Source organism: Aedes albopictus, chromosome 1 (genome assembly GCF_035046485.1).
Source record: "Aedes albopictus strain Foshan chromosome 1, AalbF5, whole genome shotgun sequence".
Lineage (NCBI taxonomy): Eukaryota > Metazoa > Arthropoda > Insecta > Diptera > Culicidae > Aedes > Aedes albopictus.
In genome coordinates, this window is record NC_085136.1 from 219,456,529 (window position 1) to 219,484,331 (window position 27,803).

Sequence of the window (27,803 nt, forward strand, 5' to 3'; positions counted from 1 at the left end):
CCTTGCGTGGTTTGTTTGACATCCGAAATGACCCTGAAGGCAGCGAAAACGGTGTATTCGATGGTCTCAAATCGGCTGATTACGTGATGCATACTATCCTAGATTGCTATGAATTTGTTTCGTTAGGGTGACACTAGGAATTAGTTTAAGAGGTTTCAAAGTCGTTTTAGGGCTTTTCGGAGGGGCTTTTGTGGACTTCACAGACTCTCAGGTGAGCTTCAGAGGCATTTCAGGACATTTTGGAGGGGTTTTAAAGGGCTTCATAGGGTCTTAAGTGAGCTTCACGTGAATTTCGAAGAGGAGGGGGAGTGGTTTCAGATCAATGCAGGAGGCTTCAAGTCGTTTCAGAGGGTTGGTTTTCAGGGGCTTTCAGAGGTTCTCAGGTGAACTATATAAGAGTTTCAGTTCCCAGTTTTTCCTGACAAAAATAGAAATTGATGAAGTCCATTCAAAATTTGACTATTGTTCCGTCCGGGGGAACGAGCAAAGTGGACTGTAACACTTTTCGGAGGAGGACTCGAAGCTAGAGGGTAAGGATCCCTCGCTGGACGCTTCGTCTTGTGGCCGATACACTTTACGGCCTTCTGGGAGGACACTTCTTCGGAACTAGGACTGGGTTACTGGGAAATAGGAACACTGTGTTTGCACTTAACTACTATTTATTAAACTAATAGTAAGGAATCAAAGCTTGTTTTTCTCAGAGATGGCGCCACCACATTAAAAGTAAAATCATTTTTCTTGTATGGACAAATCGCTGGCTTGCACTTGTTCCGCATCACAACGATTTGTACCCTGGGGCAAAAAGTTGCATATTAGAAACAAAATCATTATACCTATGCGTTTCTTCCGGATTCATTACAGTAACAGAGAATTTATTACGCCACCATACACATTTCAAGCTGTTTACTTCTTTTGAGAAAAGATCTAATTCTTCCGTATACGGAACAACTATAATTCATGTGCAATTCGTACCACCAGACGAAGAACGATATTTCAAACCCTTGAGAAAGATGGCATAGTCCATCGAAACGTCGGGCATCGAAAATATATGTCGTTTTGACTGCACCGGAGACTGCAAGGCCGAAAAACCCCCAAGTACAAAATCACCAGTCGATAGCATCCATAAGACATCCTGATGACGTGACCCGCCCACCGTAGCCTCCCGATTTTCGCTGTATGGACGATGGTTGGTTCTCTCAGCAACTGATGCAGCTCGTGGTTCATTCGCCTTCTCCAAGTCCCGTCTTCCATCTGCACTCCGCCGTAGATGGTACGCGCAACACCTTCTGTTCGAAAACTCCAAGGGCACGTTGGTCCTCTGCACGTAGGGTCCATGTTTCGTGCCCATAGAAGACGACCGGTCTAATCAGCGTTTTGTAGATGGTTAACTTCGTGTGGCGACGGCGAACTTTGTTTGTTCGATCGTAGAGTTCTGCGGAGTCCAAAGTAAGCTCGATTTCCTGTGACAATGCGTCTCTGAATTTCTCTGCTTGTCGGTGGTCACCAGTGAGTCCAAGCACACGAATTCTTCAACCTCCTGAATTTTGTCACTGTCGATCTTGCGTAGAACGCTTCTTTCTCGTCATTAGGTCTCCCTTCGTGTGGGCAGTGCACGTTGATGATGCTGTAGTTGAAAAAAAAAATGGCCCTTAACCCTCGAGCAGTCGCGTCTTTGACTACCTGCAGCGATACCGCGCTCACGCGGTGTACCATATGCGTGCTTTTTTCATGGTGCGTGTACTCAATACACGACGCGACCGCTCCCGGGTTAACTCTCAACATGCACATCCTTGCGTTGATCGGCTGCCACCCGATCAAAAGTTGTCGCATCTTGCCCAACACTATAATTTCTGTTCTCAGTTCATTGGTGGTGCCACAGCTTTGGTAGAAGGTAGCCGCTCGAAGCCCGCTTTTCCACACTTTCTGTCCAGTTCAACAAAGTTCCTGCAACGCCACGATGTTGCGGGAATGTAGTTCGTCGTAGATTATCCTGTCACATCCAGCGAAACCAAGTTACTTGCAATTCCATGTTCGAAGTTTCCAATCGTAGTCCTTTTTTCGTCGCGTGGGTCTTTGCCGATTGTATCGAGTCGTATTTTCTCCTATGTTATTCGCAATGGGGATTTTTACGGGTGGCTTATTGGGCCTACACCTCGGCCTACACCAACACCCCTGTCTCGCCGGAGGGCCATCGTGCTCTGTTTAACGTCCTGATGGGGCTGCCACCTTGGATCTGCCTGGGCGTGATGCAGCTTCTTACTCAGCCGCTGTATGCCAGAACAGACGCTGTTTGAGCCACACTTCCTTGGTGAACAGACGCTCGGGTCGTAGCTCCTCAATCTAGCTGAAGTCAGAAGGACAACATTGCCCAGGCTGCACTACCAGCTAAGCACATAACTCTTGACCCGAGGAAGCATGAGGCAGGAACTTGTGAAGGCCAGAGCTATGTTGGACGCTCTCCTTCGACTCACCGTTTTGCACCAGAAAGGCTAAGGTCGGTGTTAAAGCCGGTAAGTTGGACCCCAACTAGGCATCCCGGAAAGACGGAGAGGGTGGGCTTGAAAAGGTCGGCCTGTCCCGGATCGAAGGAAACAGGGGGTTGCGAGTACTGATCTAGGTGGTGCGAATAGAAACGGTTTTATTTTTCAAGCTAGCTAACACACACCTACACACTCCCGGCACACAGCTTGTAAGCACGCACGAGCGTTAAATTTTCTTGCAACCACCTCTCTCAGCGCGGTTGTCAAACACGCCGTCGCGACTCTGTTCGGAAATGGTAAACATGATCAATCCACCATTATTCCGATTTTGTAGTCGTGTTCAAAGTTTATTATTTTGCATTCGCGATGGAAATTTTGATGGATAATTGTGACAAAATTAGCTAAAATAGGCTCAAAACAATGTTTATCCTTCTCCTCGCTTTCGAGCTCGCTTTCCAACGGCTTGGCAGCGGCAAATGAGGATATCGTGACAACAGTTTTGATTATATCCGCAGCACCTAGATAACAATACTTTTCAATCAATCACACTGGTTCAACAAGGTTTAACATAACCTCCATCTTCAATGTTTGGCTCCCAATGTTTGGCTCCCGCTGAGAGAGCATATTGAGTCAGTCCGCGACACTCAGGTACTGATTGATCATCAGCAACCTCAAATTAGTGCGGGCAGACCAAAGAAGAGCGGAAGAAGAAGAAAACGGAGGAGGTATAGGAACATAGAGACACCAGGTCTAGGAAAAGTAGGAGAGTAAGTACAAAGAATATGAATATCAAGAATGCCCACTCCGCTGATGCTCGGGGGACACTATCGCAGCGCTATCTGTGGATGAAAGTTCAACTTTCATGTGGTAGTTCTTCTTCTTCTTGGCGTAACGTCCTCACTGGGACAAAGCCTGCTTCTCAGCTTAGTGTTCTTTGAACACTTCCACAGTTATTAACTGAGAGCTTCCTCTGCCAATGATCATTTTGCATGTGTATATCGTGTGGCAGGCACGAAGATACTCTATGCCCAAGGAAGTCAAGGAAATTTCCTTTACGAAAAGATCCTGGACCGCCGGGAATCGAACCCGTCACCCTCAGCATGGTCATGCTGAATACCCGTGCGTTTACCGCCTCGGCTATATGGGCCATGTGGTAGTCTGAGTTACTGATTGTATGCGGATACCAAAACAAACGCACACCACCTTCTCTTATCACAAATCACGAACACTGTTTCATAGAGCTTTAACCTTGAAACGCTTAGAGAGCGCCACTTGTCTTGTCACTTGACGTTTACATAGAAAAATACAAGAGAAGGCATTCTTTTTATTTTTATTCTTTGGTAAGTACCACGCGTGAGAGGGGCGACGTGCTCGTCATCAAGACTGAACAGTCCAAGTACTCGGAAGTCCTGAAGGCGATGAGGAGCGACGCCAAGCAAGCCATATGGGAACCGATGTACACAGTATTAGCACCTAGATTGTACGAGTACGGCGAAATGGTCAAGTTCAAGCGCAACAAGGAATGCAAGGGCGCCATATACAAAAGTCGGACTCTTCCATAGCCTAACGGCTGCAGTCAGACCACCTACACCTCGCACTGTTGCCGTGATGTCGTGACGAGCCACGTCTGTGATCTCATCTAGGGTTTTCACCTTCAGAGTCGCCTCTGTTGTAAGAACCCTCACCTCAATACCCTCGCCAGGACTACGGCAGATAGTGCGAGGTGCAGGTGGCTACCGCAGCCGTTAGGCTACGGAAGAGCCCGACAGGGAACATCGGAGGCTTCAGGTGTCTGGAACCAGGACACAAGTCATGAGACCGCAAAGCGTAAAGGCCTTGACAGGAGCAAGATGAGTTGACGATGTGGCGGTGAAGGCCGCTAGGCATAAAACTGCACGTTGTTTGATTTGTTCCGGGAAATCCGAGAACAGCAAGCACCGAACGGGAGGTCCAACGTAATATTCGGCCTTCAGAAAAGTCACACCTCACCTGACCAGTGTACGCAGAATATGGCATCGCAAGCAAAAAATAGACAACAAAGAAGGCACGGCAACAACGCTTTGTTTTTTCGTTAGCAGATAATGACAAAATCGCTTCCGAGTTTGTTCACAACAAAAACGGTAGGAATATTTGTCTCGTTCTATTCACATCATAATTTTCGCATTGTTTTACATCTGAAACTGGACTTTGAAGTTTGCAAGAGCTTATGAATTCGATGATGTGGGTTGAAAATTCCAGCAGAAAAACCGGAATATCGGCACACGCACGGCAAGCGATGTTTGTTTTATTGCTCTCATCGCCTGACATGCGTTTGTTGCGGAGCGGCTTTGTTACCGACATGCACCGCTTAGGACAAACCGTTTGTTTTTCGGCGTGATCCGTTTTTCGTACCCTGCACCTGACAAATCACACGCAGCTGAAGCCTAACCACTGTGACGCAGCCCAGCAACTGCTTTGCCAGGCACCCGCCGGTAACGGCAATTGGATCGCGGATGGGTCCGGTAAAATAGCACCGACGGGTACATACCCCGTCCAAGAGTTGGTGTCTATTACTTACGAGGGCTTCGTGATTGCCAGGTCTTCATCAACTGTGGTATTCGTGCATGTTGGCCTCACAATTGCATTTCTATCGTCGATGTCATCAAATCCGATAGCAACTGAAATTACCTACCAGAGACACATAGTGGCGCAGCCTCGACACAAACAAAGGAAGTCGACAGACATTTGACTTGTCCACAAGGCAAAGGTGGCCAATAACCCAAGATGGAGATCTTCCATTTCGGTCCTCTGCACTGTAATGGGTGCTCAGGCAGGGCTTATGGTAAAGTAAGTAAACGGATCAAATGGATGGAACAAGCATCTAATGGATACTTTATTTAGACTGTATAGTTAAACAATAGCATACTGCTCGTACAAGAGCTCTCGTATTTTGTAGTACTCCTCAGATAGGCAACCCTCCACCGTAACCTTACCGGTGTCCACTCGTCGCAACGCTACCGTTCCGTTGCTGCACCACAGGACACCGCCAGAGAACTCCGAATTGATGTTCGCCTTCATGAGGATTTGCTTGAAGTCAATCAGCTTCAGCTCGTTGATGAACACCGAGTTGTGTGCCGGCAGTTCTTCGTTCTTCATCGGTTCCAGGGTCAGTATCTGTCGATCGCTTTTGTCATCGCCACCTTCAACCTGATCGACATCCATCGGCGTATCGGAAGCAGCTGCCGCCGCAGCTGCAATTGCATTGTTGGTGGTAGCATTGTTGGTCATGCCACTCAGCGGTCCGCTAACATCATCCTCAGCCCCTTGTGCACTGAATTGCTTGTTCCGGATGACGATCTGCGCATCAACCCAAGCCACTTCGGCATCCTTGCCCTTCTGGAATTCCAGCTGGGAAATCAACGCCTCCGTCAACCGCACCTGGTAGATGTGGGTCTCGGTGGTCGCATCGATGACCTCGCCTCGGTTCGGTGTGAACACCCTGGCTCCGATGTTCAGCTGACAGTGTTCGGCAATGTGAGCGGTGTTTTGAGGCGATCCGCGTATGACCACCACCCGACGAGGGCGGAGCTGAGATAGGATTTTCAGCATCGACTCTCCATCTGAACGTCCTTCAAAATCAATAAACTGGACCTAAAGGGGAAACATAAAAAAATAGAGTTATAGAAATTTCTCATTGCACCTAAGAGAGTACTTAATACCAGAATAAATTGAGAGGATAAAAAATAGGTACCTGAGCGTTGATCTCCACCAGCTTGCGGCTGCTGATGCACTTGGTGGGTTTGTCCAGAACGGAGAGTTCTTCACCCTTTTCCTTTTTGATGTCTTCAGGTTTGATTTGATTTTCCTTGTTGTCCTCGAAACCACCGTCAGGGCCCAGATCAATCATCTTGTAGTCGTCCGGTTGAATTATTTCACCATATTCGTCAAATTTGATCTTTTCTTCGTGGAACGGAAACATTGCGTACTGCTTTTTGCTCGATTTAAAAAATCCAGTATGGGAACGGCCTTCCGGCCGTACGACTATGTCGTGCTTCCCTGTGATGACGCTCATCTCCAGCTCGTCGTCAGAATCGGAACTGCTGTCAAGATCCATGTCGCTTTTGATGATCGATCGGTTGTGCTTCTCTCCTTCTGTTCGCATATATTCTTCGAGCTCGGCTCCCTCCAATTCGACACGACGTCGTACGTCCAGCTCTATCTTTCGGCCATTGCCACCGTTCTCGATCAGGTCCCTGGACAGGGTACCGGGCGATGATCTACAGGTGATGATAATACTGTTGTTCGCATTACTTGCCCATTGAACAAACAGCTCTCGCGAGAATCCACTCTCCATGTCTGCCGAACTGGCCAAGACCACCTTGGGACTCGGCACCTTAGCCAAATCAGCCATGGTATGACACAACCGCAGATGCTTGAACTGAAACGGATTGTTCCTGGCGCCCTCGAAGCTCTTCATCAATTTGTCACTCATCCATTCGATTTGGCTTTTTGCAAACTCCACAACATTGTAACTTACATTGTTCAACAAAGCCAGTGAATAGGCCATCAGTCCGGACTCCTTGTTTTTCCAAAGCTGATCTAACATGTGTGCCAACTCTAGCACTCGACCGGCCGTGTCCACAGTGACCAACACATTGCCGTTGTTTCTTAACGTTTGCAGAATGTTCGTCATGAATTTCTCATCTCGGGCCCTTCGTCGAGCCTGCTGATACTTTGCATTGTAGGCATCGGTGATCAGCAAGGATGGCCGCTGCAATTTCTCCAGCTCACAACCGTTCAGATGCCGTTCCTTCTTGTGGTTGAAATCGGTAGCATACACGATATCCTCTTCGCCGACCTTCATCACCTTCCAAATCGTGCCACCGATCAAGTGCCCTGCTGGTAACGGAGTGATCGTTATTCCGTACCCCTTGCCCTTCAACGAGACGCTCTGGTTGTATTTGAGCTGGATAATTCGATCGAAAGCCGCATCCACGTCGTCCAGCGTGAACAGGTCAAAGTCGTACATGTTGTAGTGCGACATAAACAGATCGTACATGAACATCTGGCCCATTTTGTACACCGGAATTGTGGCGTAGATTGGACAATTCAAGCCCAGCTTGCCGACCAGATATGGCAGGGCGCCCAGATGGAGTCCATCTGGGTATGATAGCAACACCGCATCGATGGTGTGGACGTACCTGTGGAGTAAGATAATTTGCTGGTTAATATGCGGGACAAGGTGGGTCCGGAGGTAGGATAAATAACGTCAGTATCGCATTATATATTTTTTATTGTTTCAATGTTTTACAAAACGAGATAAATTCGTTTAAAATCGTCGTAAACGAGATAAATTCGTTTAAATTAGTCGAGTCAAGTACAAGACACTGAAGACGACCTTACAGTTGAAGTCGAAATACGTATCTGTCAAAGGATGCAAATTCTTAGTGGAATTCAAAGGAACCGTACTTAACCCGATTTTCTTTTATTTACAGATATTCCCCTAACAAGCCCAGGTTAATCATCATCGTTTAAAATGTTAATGTTGTGTCGTGATCGGTTGGTGGCCGATCGACGAAAGAATGTGCAGGTTGAGGATCAAAGGCCGATTCTTCAACTTCAGCATAATAAACGTGCACAGCCCACACTCCGGAAGTACTGATGATGACAAGGACGCATTTTACGCGCATCTCGAACGCGAGTACGATCGCTGCCCAAGCCACGACGTCAAGATCATCATAGGTGATTTGAACGCTCAGGTAGGCCAGGAGGAGGAATTCAGACCGATGATTGGTAAGTTCAGCGCCCACCAGCAGACGAACGAAAACGGCCTACGACTCATTGATTTCGCCGCCTCCAAAAATATGGCCATACGTAGCACCTTTTTCCAACACAGCCTCCCTTATCGTTACACCTGGAGATCACCACAGCAGACGGAATCTCAAATCGACCACGTTCTGATTGACGGACGGCACTTCTCCGACATTATCGACGTCAGGACCTATCGTGGCGCGAATGGTTCGACGAAGAGTGCAGAACGGTTTTGGAGGAGAATAATGCAGCGAGGCGGTAATGCTGCAGCAAGGGAATCGACAGCACGTGGAACGTTATAAGCAGAAGCGGAAACAGCAGACCCGCCTCTTTCGGGAAAAAAGCGCCGCCTGGAAGAAGCGGAGTGTGAAGGAATGGAACTGCTGTGCCGTTCCCAAGAAACACGGAAGTTCTATCAGAAGCTCAACGCATCCCGCAACGGCTTCGTGCCGCGAGCCGAAATATGCAGGGATAAAGACGGAGGCCTCTTGACGGACGGACGTGAGGTGATCGAAAGGTGATCGAAAGGTGGAAGCAGCACTTCGATCAGCACCTGAACGGCGTGGAGAATGTAGGCACGGGAGCCCACGGCAACGGAGGAAACGACGACGCCAGTGCAGCGGAGGACGGAAATGAACCAACTCCCACGCTGAGGGAAGTTAAGGATGCCATTCACCAGCTCAAAACCAACAAAGCAGCTGGTAAGGATGGTATCGCAGCTGAACTCATCAAGATGGGCCCAGAAAACTTGGCCACCTGTCTGCATCGGCTGATAGTCAGGATCTGGGAAACCGAACAGCTACCGGAGGAGTGGAAGGAAGGGGTAATCTGCCCCATTCACAAGAAAGGCGACCATTTGGAATGTGAGAACTTCAGGGCGATCACTATTTTGAATGCTGCCTATAAAGTGCTATCCCAGATCATCTTCCGTCGTCTGTCACCTAAAACAAATGAGTTCGTGGGAAGTTATCAAGCCGGCTTCATCGACGGCCGGTCGACAACGGACCAGATCTTTACCGTACGGCAAATCCTCCAGAAATGCCGTGAATACCAGGTCCCAACGCATCACCTGTTCATCGACTTCAAAGCGGCATACGACAGTATCGACCGCGCAGAGCTATGGAGAATCGTGGACGAAAACGGCTTTCCAGGGAAGCTGACTAGACTGATTAAAGCAACGATGGACGGTGTGCAAAACTGCGTAAGGGTTTCGGGTGAATTATCCAGTTCATTCGAATCTCGCCGGGGACTGCGACAAGGTGATGGCCTCTCATGCCTACTCTTCAACATCGCTCTGGAAGGTGTGATGTGACGAGCCGGGCTCAACAGCCGGGGAACGATTTTCACAAAATCCGGACAATTTGTGTGCTTTGCGGACGACATGGACATTATTGCCAGAACATTTGGAACGGTGGCAGAGCTGTACACCCGCCTGAAACGCGAAGCAGCAAAGGTCGGACTGGTGGTGAATGCTTAAAAAACAAAGTACATGGTAGGCGGAACCGAAAACGACCGGATCCGTCTGGGTAGTAATGTTACGATAGACGGGGATACTTTCGAGGTGGTGGAGGAATTCGTCTACCTCAGATCCTTACTGACGGCTAACAACAACGTGAGCCGTGAAATTCGGAGGCGCATCATCAGCGGAAGTCGGGACTACGGGCTCCAGAAGAAACTGCGGTCGAAAAAGATTCACCCACGCACCAAATGCACCATGTACAAAACGCTAATAAGACCGGTAATCCTCTACGGGCACGAGACATGGACCATGCTCGAGGAGGACCTGCAAGCACTCGGAGTTTTCGAGCGACGCGTGCTAAGGACGATCTTCGGCGGTGTGCAGGAGAACGGTGTGTGGCGGAGAAGAATGAACCACGAGCTCGCTGCACTTTACGGCGAACCCAGCATCCAGAAGGTGGCCAAAGCCGGAAGGATACGGTGGGCAGGGCATGTTGCAAGTATGCCGGACAACAACAAACAACAAACAGCTGGTGTTTGCAACTGATCCGGTTGGCACAAGAAGGCGTGGAGCGCAGAGAGCACGATGGGCGGACCAGGTGGAGCGTGACTTGGCGAGCATCGGGCGCGACCGAGGATGGAGAGCGGCAGCCACGAACCGTGTATTATGGAGAAATATTGTTGATTCAGTTTTATCTTGAATTTGTTGTGTCGTCTGACATATTGCCCATCTGCGCTGTCATTTCCTCGGCCATACGTCCATATTAAGGCGTTTGTGAGCTTGCTGTACAAAGTCATGTAGCTGTTGTAAAGCCCGAAAAGTTTGATACAATGGGGCGTGCACTAGGGGCAAGACAGATACAACGAGAGTAACTCTGTTATCGAAGTGTTGCTCAGAATTACTCTGGATAGCTCTGGATCACTCTGGTTTTCCCGTAGTGTTGCCTGATATCAGTGAAAAATCGAGCAGTCTTATCCGATTTCCCGCTTCGTAGAGACGTTTCTGAATGGATTCGAACAAAATGAGTTACTCAGGATTGCTCAGAGTTGCTCCGGGTTTCACAGTGTCTTGCCCCTAGGGCGTGCATTCGCTGAGTTTATTCTCTCTGAGGGGTCCAAAACCTTGTTATCATTCGATGATGCTTATGACGCTTCGTAGAAAATAAAATATTTATTGCCACTCAACTGCGGATACGGAGCGGACCTGGTGTGATGATTAAAACACCTGCACCTAGCACGACAAAGATCTGGGATCGAATCCAACTCCTGACAATCTCGCAAAATGTGAGTTCTTCCTTCGGAAGGAAAGTAGGGCGTTGTGTCTGAGATGAACTAGCATACCTAGGGCTAAAAATCTCGTTGATACATAAGAAAATGGATACGAGCAATGTCACAACAGATCTAAAAGCAGGGGCCTGTAGCATAATGAAAATTTTACTAATAATATTAGTCTTGTAGCTTGTAACTTTTAATTTTCTGTTGCATAAAAATACTACAAGTACAAGTTACAAGTCCAATACTACAAGTCGGTTGGACTAATATTATTAGTAGAATTTACAAGTGTATGTTGCATAAACAAACTACAAGTATAAAATATTAGCTATGACTTGTACTTTTGATTACAAGTCTCAAAGGTCTTGTAAAATAATTTACAAGTTAGATTTAAAGTATTGCAGAAGTCATATTTAGTTTTGGATATATCGATTTACCATTTTGATGAACTCAAAAGTATTATTTATCTAAAACTAGCTGTCCCGGCAAACTTTGTCTTGCCTAGCTGTGATGTTTTGACAACTGTTTAGCTCATAACGTCACCGCACTCTAGATTGATTTAATTTTGATCATGCTGAATTTGTTCCCGGCTCATAAAAAATCAGTATTTTCACAATTTTCATACCTTTTTAAAAGATTTCCGTAACTTTTTATACATATAAACACAGCCACCATGAATACGAATCGAAACGTGCAAGGGTCATGCTGATCGGTTCGGCCGTTCGTGAGTTTTGTTGCCTCAAAGAAGCTACAAACTCATTTTTATATATATAGATGTCAACCTTAATTCCAGTTTTCGACGATTAAATTTGGCAATATGTATTCGAAGCTCATTGAAGAGAAAATTGCGTTGATGTACACTTCGTATCCAAAATATAATTTCTGCTGAGTCTCTCAAGTTCTCCAAAGTTTCTACAATACCCATCTTTGATTGGAGGTTCTTGGTAAAGTGATATATTATGATCACTACATAAGCACAGGTAAAGTTGCAGATACGAAATAAATTTGAATCAATTGCTTGTATTGCGCATCATTAAGCTAATCAAGAGCTACAATATACCGAGCAATATACATACACTATCTCGAATCGAGTTGCAACTTATAAAAGTAGGCAAAAGCTCATTTTTTGCATCCCCGATCACTTCGGATTTTAACAAGAAGCATAATACATGTTGCTAAATCTGTATACATTGTTTTTCAACCAGTACTATTAAATCTTTGGGATATTTTACTTAAAATCTAGATATTTGCAGTGCCATACTTTGTAAAAAAAAATATTTTGTCAGAGCGGTCGAAAATGATCCAAACAGCACATTCTTTTCTTCAAGTATCGTATAAAGAATGCAAAACTTCGGAACAAATGAAATTATTTCCGGATGTTACGCGAAAAATGCAGAATATAAACAAACAACAACTGCCATTTCAAATTAATAGTGAACTGCCGGATGAATTTTGACAGGTAAATGAACCAAAACAACTTGTATTTTCATGGACACTAATATTACAAGTGCTAATAATATTAGTGGAAAATGGAGCTTTTATGCAACACAAATTATTAGCACTTGTAATATTAGTACTTGTAGCTTGTAACTTGTAGCTAATATTATTAGCCCGATTATGCTACAGGGCCCAGGTCGCTGGTCCTGGTGACGATCCTTCTTCTTCTTCTTCTTCTTGGCGTAACGTCCTCACTGGGACAAAGCCTGTGTTGGCAACGATCACTCGGTGTATACCGGCCTTGAAGCAACCATGAATTCTCGCAGGGATAAGGCTGTGATAGTGACATTGACAGGTACAGATGACAGGACAACTGACAATGACATTGACAAAGCATAAATAATAACTAACGTATCGACCGATAGCACATGCACAAATTAAAATCTTAGTCTAATTTCTAAATGTTTAAATTGAAAAATTATTGAATTTGTATCTTAAACGTTACATACATAAAACTCGTTCGACAAAGACTGACACATTGAACTTTCACACGTGAATTGGATTAAAATTTGTAAGTTGTCACACATTAAAAACTTCTTATATAACTAATTTATGCTAAATATATTCTAGCTTAAAGCATTCTCACATCAACTCTGGGTTTGCTAAAGAAGATCCGAAAGTTCACCGAAGTTTTCATTGTCAGCAACAAACTTTAAGAAATTTTATCGACCGTTTGGAGGTTAGTAACAAGCCTATCGGTAGCAAGATGCCCACTCTCAGGCCGCGGCCGGAACGTCTGAGCATCGTCAGAGAGCTCTCGGAAGAGGAAGCCGCTACTGAAGCAAGCTGTCCCGGGTGTAATCGACCGGACATCGCGGAGCGATACATGGTGCAATGCGATATGTGCGAGAGGTGGTATCATTTCTCCTGCGCCAAAGTGGACGAGGCAATCAAGGACCGCAGCTTCAGTTGCTGCAAATGCGTAGCAGTGCTGAACCAAGATGCGAAAACAGATTCATTACGTTCATCGCAGTCTGGTAGATCATCATCGTCTCGATTAGCAAACATCCAGTTGCAGATGCAACGGCTAGCAGCTAGGGGCAAGACAGATACAACGAGAGTAACTCTGTTATCGAAGTGTTGCTCAGAATTACTCTGGATAGCTCTGGATCACTCTGGTTTTCCCGTAGTGTTGCCTGATATCAGTGAAAAATCGAGCAGTCTTATCCGATTTCCCGCTTCGTAGAGACGTTTCTGAATGGATTCGAACAAAATGAGTTACTCAGGATTGCTCAGAGTTGCTCCGGGTTTCACAGTGTCTTGCCCCTAGGCTAGCAGAAGAACAGACTGCTCAGGAGAAATTGATGCAGGAAACGCAGGAGTTCGCCAGAGAACTAAGGGAAAAATCAGTTCAGCAGGAGATTGAAATTCGGAGCAATAGCATGAAGGAAAGGATGAAACGCGAATTGGAATTCATTAAGAAGAAGTACAACCTTCTGCAAAATGAGCTAAATGAAGAAGACAGTGGTAGCAGCGGCGTCATGGTCGCATTTTTTTTCCGCAGTCAAGTTCGCAGATTGTGAACAATCCTCGGTACTCACTTTACGTAATTTATGTTCAGTCCCTTACTGTCACAGCTGTCAGATCAGTGTAACACGCTGAATAAAATTTACACAAAAGGCAATTTACACGGAAAAAAATACACGGTTATGAATATTTATTGGGTACCGGACTGGTCACCGAAAATTTGATCGTTTTCTTTGGTACATCGAGGTCTTGAAATTAGTCTATGGTGGTAGTGTTAAGAGCGTCGCAAGCCAGCGAAGTGCGTCTAGCTCAGTTCGTCGGTGGTTGGAATCACAGATGGAAGCGGCCTTGACAAGTTCCGGGCAAGGAAATGCCCCAACTTCCTCGACGTCGCGAACTGGGACCATTCGAAAGGGAAATACAGCACAGAAGCAAGCATCATCGGCAGGCATTGATCAGACCCTCGATAGCCATCTTGACATTCAAGGCTCACAAGCACAGGTTGGTACCAGCACTAGAGTTACACCAGTGAGCGTTCAAGCGATGCAAAATCCCACATTCGTTTCTCGTGGACTGTTTGGCGTCAATACCGAACAACGGAGTGGCAGTCTTCATACTACCGAAACAACTCGAAACGGAACTCCTGTATCGCAGGGTCCAGCATGTAACACGGCTGCTCGCCCGGCGGACTGCTCCCAGGCTCAAATCACCGCTTATCCTCTCAATGTGATATCTCCGCCTACTTCCAAGCAAATCGAGATGGCTAGGGCCTCACCAAGAATATCATGGGATTCTGGAACCCGAGCAAAAGAACTGGAAGAGAAGATACGTGACCTGCAGCACCAACTGAACCATCTTCGTCTACAATCGTCGGAGCAACCACAAGTTGACGACAGCCGTCTTCTTCGAAATAGTCAACTAAACGTTCGCCAGTCCATGGAAACCGTAGAACCATCAACGATAGAAAGATGTGTCACCCATACGAACAGGTTTGCTTCTAGCACGTCACGTGGAGGTAGGTTAAATCCAGCCATAGTTTCTTTCCCTTCGAACCAAACACAACCGGTAGATTTGGAACTTCCGGAGCACCATTCGACACCGAACACAGTATCTGTTGATTCTAACATTAGTATGCATCCTATAACAACGGGTGCAATGACGTTCACTAACTTGTTTGGTTCTCCACCGGTTTCAAGTTCAGTTCGCCGTCCGCCGGTCACATTTGTTTCAAGTTGTTCGAATCCCATCATGTCGTCCCAAATACCCCCTTGTATCTCACAAGTACCAGGGCCGATTCCAATGGGGCCAAATGCACAACAGCTCGCTGCTCGCCATGTGGTTCCAAAAGATCTCCCTGTTTTCGATGGCAACCCCGTAGATTGGCCTCTGTTCTACAGTAGCTACACCACCTCCAATGGAATGTGTGGTTACACAGACGCTGAAGATTTGATGCGGCTCCAGCGTTGCCTTAAGGGAAATGCTCTTCACGCTGTGAGCTGTCAACTTTTCCATCCGTCATCTGTACCACAGATCATCGCAACATTACAGATGTTGTATGGTCGGCCTGAGTTGGTGGTAAATAGTCTTATCAACAGAGTTCGAGCAATACCGCCCCCGAAAGCAGATAAACTGGAGACCGTCATGAGTTTCGGACTGGCTGTTCAGAACTTGTGTGGCCATTTGAGAGCCATGGACATGGATAATCACTTGTCTAACCCTACTCTATTGCAAGAGTTGGTTGGAAAGCTGCCTGCTGGCATTAAGCTCGACTGGGCGCTTTATCTACGGCAAGTAGCTAACGCGGATCTTCGAACGTTCAGCGATTACATGTCTATGATAGCGTCGGCTGCTAGTAACGTAACATACAGTACGGAAACAAGCGCAAAACCGGACAAGCAGAAAGGTAGAGAAAAGGGCTATTTCAATGCGCATGCTGAGGAGAACAAGAAAAACGTCAGTTTTGTTCGTCGACCAACCGGAGCATGCGAGGAGAAACAGCCGGTCCACCCGAAACCGTGTGCAGTATGTCAAAAGCTCGGCCATAAAGTTAGAGATTGCAGTGTCTTTGTTAGGACGTGTGGCGGTTCGGAGACAGGATACCATACTGAGAGCAACTCTATTTCAAGCAGCTTCAATAACTGCAATTTATTGAACATTATTAGAAAAATAATAACACATAATACAAAACCAATTTACATTGTAGTAGCGATTCTCCGACCAAATCTCCTAACAGCGGTGCACGACTTGACTTTTCATAGTTCTTCTTATCACGAACTGAAACGCACTGCCCTATCGTTCTATTTCATCAATAGGCAGCCACTGTAGTGCACGTCGTTATTGTTTCAGGGTTGCCAGTTCCACAAAGAGCCTAACGCATAGGAACTATTCGCAACATTCCCCCCCGTGGAACTGGTAATTAACTGAAATTCACCTGCTGCACAGCTTACATCCGAAACTACATTAAATTTGAAAATGTTTCGCGCACGCAGTGAACCTTCTGAAGATGGCAGCACCATACCGTCGTAGATTCGTATTGTGGTACGCACGCGCAAGTCGAGCTGGCTCGTTCCACTCTGTTCCACTGCTACAGTACCATACCCACCGGGATCAAACAGCAACGTTTCCATTTGATGACGATTGCCTTGTTTCCAGCGGCGGCGGCGACGACGGCGGCGGCGGTGGCGGTGTTGCTGTTTCATCGTTGGATGGGGCTTTCGGCAGGCTATCCATATCTCTCGAGTTGCAATGGACATTGTGTTTTGTTGCCCCTGCTTGTACGCTGGTGACGAATCAGCTGGTATTGTTTTGGTGATTTTTCCTTTCTTTTGGGGAGATCGACCACCGATGATGATGTTTTTTGAAACAGCTGATCTCTTCATCAAGAGCATTGGTTGCGAGTATGGTTCGGGAGAGTGTGCTGTTTTTGGATTCGATACTCTAGTACAGACTTGTTGCGGCTGGGTGTCATCGCATGGCGAATTTGGTTTATTCACCTTTACTTTGCTGACCGTATTCCCACTATATTGCCGTATCACTGCTTCTTTTCTAGCGCTGTAATCCAACTCCATCTTTTGAACAGCTTTCCTGAACTCCTCGTCGATTTTCGCGAGGTCTTGCTCGTAGCGAAGCTCCATAAGTTTCACCCTTTCATCATATTGCTTCCGCCACAACTCGTTCTTCTTCTCCAGAAGGGAAAGCTCTTCTTCTACACTTTCCATGGCGGAATGCTTTTTATGGAATACAATTTATTGAAGTTTACTGTCTCGCAAACCGGTACGAGAATTCACACAGGATATCGAATCATAAGTATGTCGCTTTCGAGTTTTGGAAGTTAATTTGTCACCAGCTCCACGGGGGGGAATGTTACGAATGCTCGCATTACGTTTCGTGCTTAGTGGACCTGGTAACCCTAAAACTAAAGTGTCGAGGATTTGATCGGAGCTGCCTATTGCAGTGATGTGTGGCGATTGAGCAGTGTAGTTTAGTCCGCCAGTCCGATAGGAACTACGAGGAGAGTGTATTGTGTTAGGATAGTTGCTTGTTCCGTGAACTGATACTACTTTGTAGGTTTTATATTTAAGGTAATTGTAAAGAAACTTTAGCTAATAATGATCAATAAATTTGCAGTATTGAAGCTGCTCGAAATAGAAGCTGCTGTTGATATGGTGTTAATGTTCCGAACGCGACCTGCCTCCTAACAGTCTTCAAAGGCCGAAACATAGGAGAACGTTGAAAGTTGGTTCAGCAGTTACATCTCTGCAGAAGGTGTTTAATTTCCCATGGAAAATGGCCATGCAAGTCGTTAGGTTGTGGCATAGAAGGATGCGAGTTACGACATCATACGCTGTTGCATCCAGGAAAACCTGAATACAGTTCTACGATGTCCCGACAACCGTCTGGAATTGAAGGACCTTCAACCGGGAAGGGGAACACTCATCGTCGTAAGCAACGTTCTACTCTTTTCCGTATTCTACCTGTAACGTTGTACAGCAAGTCTTCTTCGATCGACGTCTTGGTCTTTCTCGATGATGGGTCGGAATTCACTCTTGTGGAGAAGGAAGTTGCAGACCAGCTGGGGGTGAAAGGAGAAGTGGAACCTCTATGTCTCCAATGGACAAGCAATGTAACTAGGACTGAATCAGATTCGAGAGTCATTCAACTGGACATTTCTGGAAAGGGTTCCAAGAAGCGTTACTCCCTAGATCGCGTCCATACTGTTGATAGCCTAGATCTACCCACGCAGTCGATGAATTTCGAACAGCTTGTTCAACAGTTTCCATACCTACAGGGTCTTCCCGTGGAAAGTTACAGCGGGATCCCTCCTAGAATTCTGATTGGGTTGGAAAACACCGAACTACTGGTTACTCTGAAGATGCGCGCTGGAAGATCATCAGAACCCGTTGCGACAAAGACAAATCTTGGCTGGACAATATACGGAGCTGTCGAGGACCTGCACGAACCGTATCAACACCGTCTTCTGCATATATGTTCTGGCTCGAAAGACAGGAAACTGCACGATATCGTAAAAGATTTCTTCTCTATCGAAAACACCGGACTGGTAGCAGCACCCGTTGTGGAATCTGAAGACCAAGCAACCTGAAGCAACCGTTTCAAGGCATCGCAGCAGTCTATTGTTAAGTTACGTAATTTTTTCAAACCCATTCAATTGTCAAACTTCACACAATAAAGACGTTCTTCAAACCAAGTTATAAAAGGTTATGGGCTCCACGACGAATACTGCAAGCGGAATTCCGCAGTTCAAGGGCGGACCGGATTTTCAACATTGGAGTTTTCGGGTAAAAATGTACCTGGATTCGGTCGGTGTCCTGAGGAATCTGACGGAGAATGCACCCGAAGTGGCAGCGGAAAGAACGAAATTTGAAGAAGCGGATCGGAAGGCGAAGGCCCTCATCGTAAGCTTCCTGGCCAACGAATGCCTGGAAGTCATCCGGGAGAAGACCACGGCCAAGGAAATGTGGGCAGCACTAGAAGCGACGTTTGCCACCAAATCGATCGGATCGCAGCACCTCATCAGGAAGCAGCTCAACAGATTGAAGTTGAAGGAAGGAGAACCGATGCGACCACACCTTCTGGTTTTTGACGACCTGGTTCGGCAGATGAAGACAGCTGGAGCGAAGGTGGACGAAACGGATTTGGTGGTACTGCTGTTTCAGTCGTTGCCGGATTCATACGACCCGCTGGTAACGGCCCTGGAGAATGTTCCGGAACAAGACCTGAAAATCGAAGCTGTTAAGCAACGGTTGCTGGCGGAAGACATGAAGCGCCAAGAACGGAACGGAGAAACCAGCGAAATGAAAGGAGCAGCGTTTTCTGGAGATAAATCGAAGAAACCACTGAAGTTCCAGGGTAAGTGCCATAAATGCGGCAAACGTGGCCACTTCAAGAAGGACTGTCGCCAGAAGTCCGGTGGAGAAGCCAATGCGGCTGCAAACCAAAGGAAAGCGGTATGTTTCGTGGCAAGCCGAGGAGATGTGAAACAGAGAAGCAGCAAACTTGTATTCAAGCTCGACTCGGGATCCAGCGACCATCTAGTCAATGACAGCGAAGCGTTTTCGGCCGTCCGAAAGTTGAAGCAACCCATCGTCATAAACGTGGCGAAGGATGGCCAATCCCTGGTGGCCAAGACGGTTGGAGAAATACATGGCAATAGCAACAAGCAGTTCCCGTTGCACATGAAGGAGGTGTTGTACATTCCGGATTTGCGCGATAACTTGATGTCCGTAAAGAAGCTGGTAATGGCTGGCGTTCAGGTGAGTTTTATCGGTAAGGTAGCAGTTCTGACGAAGGACGGAGAAACCATAGCAACCGCAAATCTGAGAGGCGCACTATATGAGCTGGAGATCGATCTGGAAGGCCCAACCGCAAGCTTGTGTGTGTCGGAAACGGACGCGCTGTGGCATCGACGCCTCGGGCATTTGAGCGAACAAGGAATGAGGACGATGGCGTCAAACAATCTGGTAACTGGTGCTGACTTTCGTGGAGGCAAGTTGAGCTTCTGCGATGCTTGTGTACAAGGGAAGCAATGCCGCGACCCGTTTAGCGGAACTCGTGATCCATCAACCAGACCATTGGAACGGATTCACTCAGATGTATGTGGTCCCATCGACCCCCCGGCTTGGGACGGATCAAGGTATTTTGTGAGTTTTATCGACGACCATACCCACTTTTCGGTGGTCTATCTGATGCGAAGGAAGTCCGAAGTGTTCAGCAAGTTCCAGGAATACGAGGCTATGGCAACAGCGAAATTTGGCTTGAAGATTTCAAGATTAACAGTGGACCAAGGACGTGAGTATGGCTCAAACGCACAAAAAGAGTTTTATTGCAGAAAGGGCATCCAAATCGAGTCAACCGTGGCATACACGCCACAGCAAAATGGCGTTGCGGAAAGGTTCAACCGAACTGTGGTCGAGAAGGTCCGGGCCATGTTGATCGATGCAAGCGTTCCGAAGGAGTTGTGGCCGGAGGCGGTTCTCACCGCCGTCTATCTCATAAATCGAAGTCCGACTGCAGCCCTGCCAAAGATGATTACCCCTGCTGAGTCCTGGTATGGAAGCAAACCGTGCTTGAAGAAGCTCCGTGTGTTTGGATGCAAAACTTACGCTTGGATTCCTGGACAACAACGAAAGAAACTGGATGCCAGAAGCCGGGAAACTATGATGGTTGGTTATGCTCCCAATGGCTACCGACTGTGGGACCGTGCTGCAAGGAAGATCATTATTGCTCGAGACGTAAAGTGTGACGAAGCCTGCTTTCCGTACGAGAAATTCCCCGAAACCAGAAATGATGAGCCGCTGATGGTGTACTTTCCTCCCGAGCAAGAGGGGGAAGGCATCCGTGACGGACCCGAATGTACCGTAAATATCGAAGAGAATGCTGTTGAAGACCACGACTCTGACAACGACGAAACCGCAGAAACCAGGGCGCTCCCTTCGCAAATAGAACAGCACGAATCCGTGGATGAGGGTCAACCGTTGCTGAGGCGTAGCGAACGGGAGCGCAAGCTCCCTGGTAAGTTTCTTAATTTCTTCACGGGTTATGGAGCTGTTCCTGCCGTGTCATCCATTACAGATGTTCCCAACTGCTACAACGATATCGAGGGTCGAGATGATCGTGACCAATGGTTGAAGGCCGTTCGAGACGAACTAAATTCAATGGAGACGAACCGTGTGTGGAATCTGCAGCGTTGTCCTAAAGATGTCAAACCACTCCGATCGAAATGGGTATTCCGAGTGAAAGAGGATGCAAATGGTGAGAAGGTCCGGTACAAAGCCCGATTGGTAGTGAAAGGGTACCTGCAGCGCGAGGGCATCGATTATGAAGAGACCTACGCTCCTGTGGCCAAACTAACCACGATTCGCACTGTTCTGGCTGTCGGCGTTCATCATCGATTCCTGTTCCACCAGATGGACGTCAAGACAGCATTTCTACATGGAGCGCTTAAAGAGGATATCTACATGGCGGTTCCGGATGGCGTGGAAGCTGATCGAAGCATGGTATGCAAGCTTGAAAAGTCCTTGTACGGGTTGAAGCAGTCCCCACGCTGCTGGAACGAGCGGTTGAATGGCCAGCTGCTCAAAATGGGGTTCACCCGGTCATGCCACGACTACTGCCTGTACACGAAGTGCGATGCGGACGACGAACTATTTATCATCATCTATGTTGACGACTTGCTGATAGCTGGACGGAAGCTGAAATCGATTCTGAAATTGAAGAACGAACTCTCTGCCGTGTTCGAGATGACCGATTGTGGTGAGGCTAACTACTTCCTCGGAATGAAGCTGTCCTACAACCGCGCCGAAGGAACACTTCAACTATCACAAGAGGCTCAAGTAACCAAGATTCTGCAGCGATTTGGCATGGCGAATTGCAACCCTTGCAAAACCCCGATGGAGAAAGGACTCCAACTAACGCGGGAAGGACCAAGAACGAAGGAACCGTACCGAGAACTGTTGGGCAGCATGATGTACACTATGTTGTGTGTGCGTCCGGACATTTGTTACCCCGTTAGCTACATGGGGCGCTTTCAACAAAACCCAACAGATCTTCATTGGCAGTCGTTGAAGCGGATTGTTCGGTATTTACAAGGGACCTGCGGATCCTGTTTGGAGTACAAACGCCAAGATGCTGCTGAACCACTGATGGGATTTGCCGACGCTGATTGGGCAGGCGATTCTGACGATCGCAAATCGGTAAGCGGATATTTATTCAAGGTCTTCGGTGCTACCGTATCATGGTCAAGTAAGAAGCAGGCGACCGTGGCAACATCGTCAAGTGAAGCCGAATACGTTGCTCTAAGCTCTGCTGCATCAGAAGGGATTTGGTTGACTGGAATACTCGGAGACCTGAATGTAGATGTGAAACCTGTTGTAATCTACGAGGACAACCGTGGATGTATTGGTATGGCCAGGAACCGCGAGACGAAGCGCAGTAAACATATCGATGTGAAGCATCATTTTATACGCGACCATATAGAAGCTGGAAGATTGTTGATAGAACCAGTGAGCACTCAAGATCAACTTGCGGACATGTTCACAAAGGCGCTGGACACTTCCCGTTTCCAGAAGCTGCGATGTAATCTCGGAATAAACGATTGAGAGGGGGTGAAGACCAAGCAACCTGAAGCAACCGTTTCAAGGCATCGCAGCAGTCTATTGTTAAGTTACGTAATTTTTTCAAACCCATTCCATTGTCAAACTTCACACAATAAAGACGTTCTTCAAACCAAGTTATAAAAGAATCAGAAGATGACCGCCGTGCTCGAGACATTTTGCAGCGAACTACGATTCGCACTTCATCTGGACGTTTTGAAACGGGTCTGCTATGGCGCTACGACTACTTCGAATTTCCGGATAGCAAATCTATGGCAGAGCGGCGTCTCAAGTGCCTGGAGCGAAGATTAGAGAAAAAACCTGAGCTTTACGAAAACGTCAGGCAGCAACTGGCTGCCTATGTATCCAAGGGTTATGCTCATCGTACTACAACGGACGAAGGGGCCGGGTTTGACCCTCGCAGAACCTGGTACCTCCCGCTTGGAGTCGTTGTGAACCCGAACAAACCAGGGAAGATTCGGGTAGTTTGGGATGCTGCGGCAAAGGTGGATGGAGTGTCTTTCAACTCCATGCTTATTAAGGGACCAGATATGCTCGCGTCTCTCCCGGCAGTTCTTCAGCGTTTCCGGCAGCGTCAAATAGCGGTGACAGGCGATATTAGGGAAATGTTTCACCAAATTTCAATACGCCCCGAGGATCGTCAAAGTCAACTCTTTCTGTGGAGAGATAAGCCATCTGATGGAATTCAGACCTATGTTATGAACGCCGCTACATTTGGCTCGACATGTTCACCATGTTCTGCACAATATATCAAAAATCGAAACGCCGAAGAATGGAAGAATGACTTCCCGGAAGCCGCAGATGCCATAATCCATAACCACTACGTGGATGATTACTTGGATAGTATGGATTCCGTGGAAGAAGCAGCAACGACCGCAATAGCAGTGAAGACGGTACACGCTAAGGCCGGGTTTGAGATTAGAAGCTGGCTCTCGAATTCGGAGGAGGTCGTTAGACAGGTCGGGGACGGTAGCCCTCAAGATGTCTCCAAAAGCATTGCAGTAGATAAATCAACCGACACCGAAAGGGTCTTAGGGATGCTGTGGCAGCCATCAAGCGATGTATTCACCTTTCAAACGCGGTATCGAGACGGTATCTCGAAGCTTATCGAATGCACGATCGTTCCAACCAAACGTGAAGTTTTGAAGGTTGTAATGAGCCTTTTTGACCCACTAGGTCTAGTATCCGCCTTTGTGGTACATGGAAAATGTATTATCCAGGATATATGGAGGTGCAACATTGGCTGGGACAAGAAGATCCCCGAACAGATCTTCATTCGCTGGTGTCGCTGGGTGAACGTACTGAAAGAGCTGGATAGCATAAGGATTCCACGGTGCTACTTCTCCAACTATTCCCCAATAAGTTTGGACACGCTGGAACTGCACGTGTTTGTAGATGCTAGCGAGGAAGCCTACGCCTGTGTTGGCTATTTCCGTATAGTTGATCGTGGTCTGGTACGTTGTGCGTTAGTGTCCGCAAAATCGAAGGTCGCCCCCATTAAACCTCTATCAATACCTCGGTTGGAACTGCAAGCAGCGGTCATAGGAAGCAGATTAGTGAAATCGATTCAAGAAAACCACACGCTCCCGATACGTCGCCGTGTAATCTGGAGTGATTCCAGTACAGTCTTGTCGTGGATACAGTCGGACCAGCGGAAATATCGGCAATTTGTGGCGGTTAGAGTCAGCGAGATCCTGGACGAAACTTGCGTATCCGAATGGCGCTGGGTACCAACACGCCTAAACGTAGCCGACGAAGCAACGAAATGGACAAAAGGACCAAACTTCGACGCGAATAGCCGGTGGTTTATCGGGTCTGAGTTTCTGTATCTGGACGAATCGGAGTGGCCGACGAAAACTCTCCCACTAGGAGACACTGCTGAAGAACTACGTGCTGTACATGCCCACCATCGGAAGATATCCGAACCCATCATCAAATACGAAAGGTTCTCCAAATGGGAGAGATTACTACGAACAACTGCGTTCTTGCTCAGATACACCACTAACATAAGAAACTTATCCCGTGGTAAAAATGCTGAGCTTAACATCGTTTTGTCGCAACAAGAACTACAACGGGCAGAAGAGTTTCTGTGGCATTCTGTACAAAAAGAAGCCTATCCCGATGAACTAATCGCTCTCGAAAAACGGAAGTTAGTCAAACTCAGCGAAATTGGAAACAACTAGCCCCCTTCGGAAGCTGTCCCCTTTCATCGGAGAATCAGGAATGATAAGACAGGATGAACGGATCGGTAACGCCGTTTATGTATCATACGATGCGAGGTTCCCGATAATTCTTCCAAAAAACCATTACGTGACTGGATTAGTCTTGGATTACTACCATCGCCGGTACGGCCACGGCAACGTGGAAACAACTGTGAATGAAATTCGACAGAAGTTCCATATTTCTAATTTGCGCACAGAAATTCGCAAACAGAGACGGAAGTGCAACTGGTGTGCCGTCTACAAAGCAGTTCCCCAAGCTCCAAAAATGGCACCTCTCCCCGATTCAAGGATAACTCCGTATGTTCGACCTTTCTCGTTTGTCGGAGTTGATTATTGCGGTCCGTACTTCATCAGAGTCGGCCGTAGCAACGTAAAAAGATGGATAGCTTTATTTGTCTGTCAAACCGTGAGAGCGATTCATCTGGAGGTTGTCAGCAGCTTATCGACAGAGTCCTGCAAAATGGCTGTACGAAGGTTTATCGCGAGAAGAGGCGCTCCACAAAGGATCTTCAGCGATCAAGGAACCAATTTTCACGGCGCAAGGAAGAAGTTGATTCAAGAGATAGCTGGGATCAACGGGAAACTAGCCGAAACTTTCACCAACAGCAACACTCAGTGGATTCTCAACCCGCCAGCCGCCCCACACATGGGAGGATCGTGGGAACGATTAGTACGTTCGGTGAAGACTGGACTAGCTGTGCTCTCAACAAGCAGAAACCCGGACGAGGAGACATTTGGAACCGTAGTAGCTGAGGTGGAAGCCATAGTCAACTCTAGGCCTTTGACACATGTTCCACTGGATTCCGAAGATGACGAAGCGCTCACACCTAATCATTTTGTGATGCTTAGCTCCAGCTGTGTGGTTCAGCCTGCCAAACTTCCTATCACATCGAAGGTGTCTCTCAAAACTAATTGGGGGCACGCGCAACATCTGCTGGATCTCTTCTGGTCCAGATGGATCAGGGAATATCTACCGAACATCAGAGGCCGTACCAAGTGGTTCGAAGACTCCCCACCGATAAAACCTGGCGATTTAGTGATTGTAGTAGAGGAAGGTATGCGGAATAGTTGGGCCCGAGGCAAAGTTGTTAGAATATATCCAGGAAAAGATGGCAGAGTTCGGGTCGCTGATGTTCAAATCAACGGTAAAGTTCTTCAGAGACCGGTAGCCAAATTGGCGGTGATCCAGGTACAAAGTTGCGATACTGCTGGAGGGACCTCCCAGCAAAACGGGTGGGGGATTGTTGGCAACGATCACTCGGTGTATACCCAAGGAGAATACATTTTACTAAGGTGGCGCAGATAAACATTGCAAACCACTGGTTGTCTCTTCCACTCTTCTGGTGTTCTTATGCAACTAAAATAGTGACGTCACTATTTTAGTTGCATAAGAACACCAGAAGAGTGGAAGAGACAACCAGTGGTTTGCAATGTTTATCTGCGCCACCTTAGTAAAATGTATTCTCCTTGGTGTATACCGGCCTTGAAGCAACCATGAATTCTCGCAGGGATAAGGCTGTGATAGTGACATTGACAGGTACAGATGACAGGACAACTGACAATGACATTGACAAAGCATAAATAATAACTAACGTATCGACCGATAGCACATGCACAAATTAAAATCTTAGTCTAATTTCTAAATGTTTAAATTGAAAAATTATTGAATTTGTATCTTAAACGTTACATACATAAAACTCGTTCGACAAAGACTGACACATTGAACTTTCACACGTGAATTGGATTAAAATTTGTAAGTTGTCACACATTAAAAACTTCTTATATAACTAATTTATGCTAAATATATTCTAGCTTAAAGCATTCTCACATCAACTCTGGGTTTGCTAAAGAAGATCCGAAAGTTCACCGAAGTTTTCACTGTCAGCAACAGCCTGCTTCTCAGCTTAGTGTTCTATGAGCACTTCCACAGTTAGGGAAGATTCAAATATTACGTCCATCATTTTCTGGGATTTCTAGACCCCCCCTCCCCCCTCTGTCACGCTATTTTCCTATACCTAATACACGTACTGTCACACTTTTCTAGACCCCCCCCCCCCTCCCCCAAATGTTGGACGTAATTTTTGAATGTTCCCTTATTAACTGAGAGCTTCCTCTGCCAATGACCATTTTGCATGTGTATATCGTGTGGCAGGCACGAAGATACTCTATGCCCAAGGAAGTCAAGGAAATTTCCTTTACGAAAAGATCCTGGACCGACCGGGAATCGAACCCGTCACCCTCAGCATGGTCATGCTGAATACCCGTGCGTTTACCGCCTCGGCTATATGGGCCCTGGTGACGATCCCAAACAGGAATAAAACAAAAACTTTAGAAGCAAATCCCTAACATTGAAGAGCCATCCTTAGGGGAAGTCCAGCAAGAATCCAAAAAAGAGCTCCAGCACACATACTCTTGTTATAATGCCCCAACCCTAGGGGCGGACTACACTGCACTGCAGTGTCCACAAAGAAGCCCGACCCGATTCAAAGTGTATACACTAAACGGTTATCGTTAATAATAAAACTAAATTACAAAAAAAAAAAAATAAATAAAAATAAAAAAAAAAAAAAAAAAAAAAAAAGAAGCATTCTCTGAAAAGTCTGATTAATTGCAACGTCTATAACTTACTTCTTCAGCTCTTTGATGAAGTTGGGATCGAACTTCTCGTCCCAGCCGCAGTCCAGCAGGAAGCGAACCTCGTCCACTTGCAGAATGTAGCACGGTGGCGATTCATCCATGGCGCCGGAAATGGCGTGCAGTTTAATGATCGACGTCATTTCCGTCGGGTCGTGCCGGCTTTCGCACTGATTTCTAGCTCACTTTTAGCAGGGTTTTCCGGGAAAATTACAGGAAAAACGAACAAAATTTCCACAAATAGCGCGTTTTTGTTTTCGGAGTCGCCGGCGGTCGCGAAACTTTTGACATTTCTCTTTGCGTCGCTTTTCGCGTCATGTGAAATGTCAGTTTTGTTTTAATGATCCTCTCGT

At 46.9% G+C, this 27,803-nt stretch overlaps 1 protein-coding gene across 1 annotated transcript; it reads right to left on the reverse strand.

Moving 5' to 3' along the window:
- Nucleotides 1-5,319: 5,319 nt before the first annotated feature.
- LOC109400054 (probable cleavage and polyadenylation specificity factor subunit 2) lies at nt 5,320-27,746 on the reverse strand. The gene is made up of 3 exons (XM_019672526.4): nt 27,445-27,746; nt 6,211-7,660; nt 5,320-6,110 (listed from the first exon to the last, which is right to left on the reverse strand). The coding sequence occupies exons 1-3, from the start codon at nt 27,591-27,593 to the stop codon at nt 5,370-5,372; spliced, it is 2,340 nt and encodes a 779-aa protein (XP_019528071.1). The 5' UTR covers nt 27,594-27,746; the 3' UTR covers nt 5,320-5,369.
- Nucleotides 27,747-27,803: the final 57 nt, after the last annotated feature.

What these genes read in the sequence shown, in the direction of transcription:
- LOC109400054 (XM_019672526.4), bottom strand. Translation starts at nt 27,593, where the DNA reads ATGACGTCGATCATTAAACTGCACGCCATTTCCGGCGCCATGGATGAA. An exon ending in TTCATCAAAGAGCTGAAGAA is followed by an intron (nt 7,661 to 27,444) that starts GTAAGTTATAGA and finishes CTTACTCCACAG; the next exon opens with GTACGTCCACACCATCGATG. An exon ending in TGGTGGAGATCAACGCTCAG is followed by an intron (nt 6,111 to 6,210) that starts GTACCTATTTTT and finishes TTTCCCCTTTAG; the next exon opens with GTCCAGTTTATTGATTTTGA.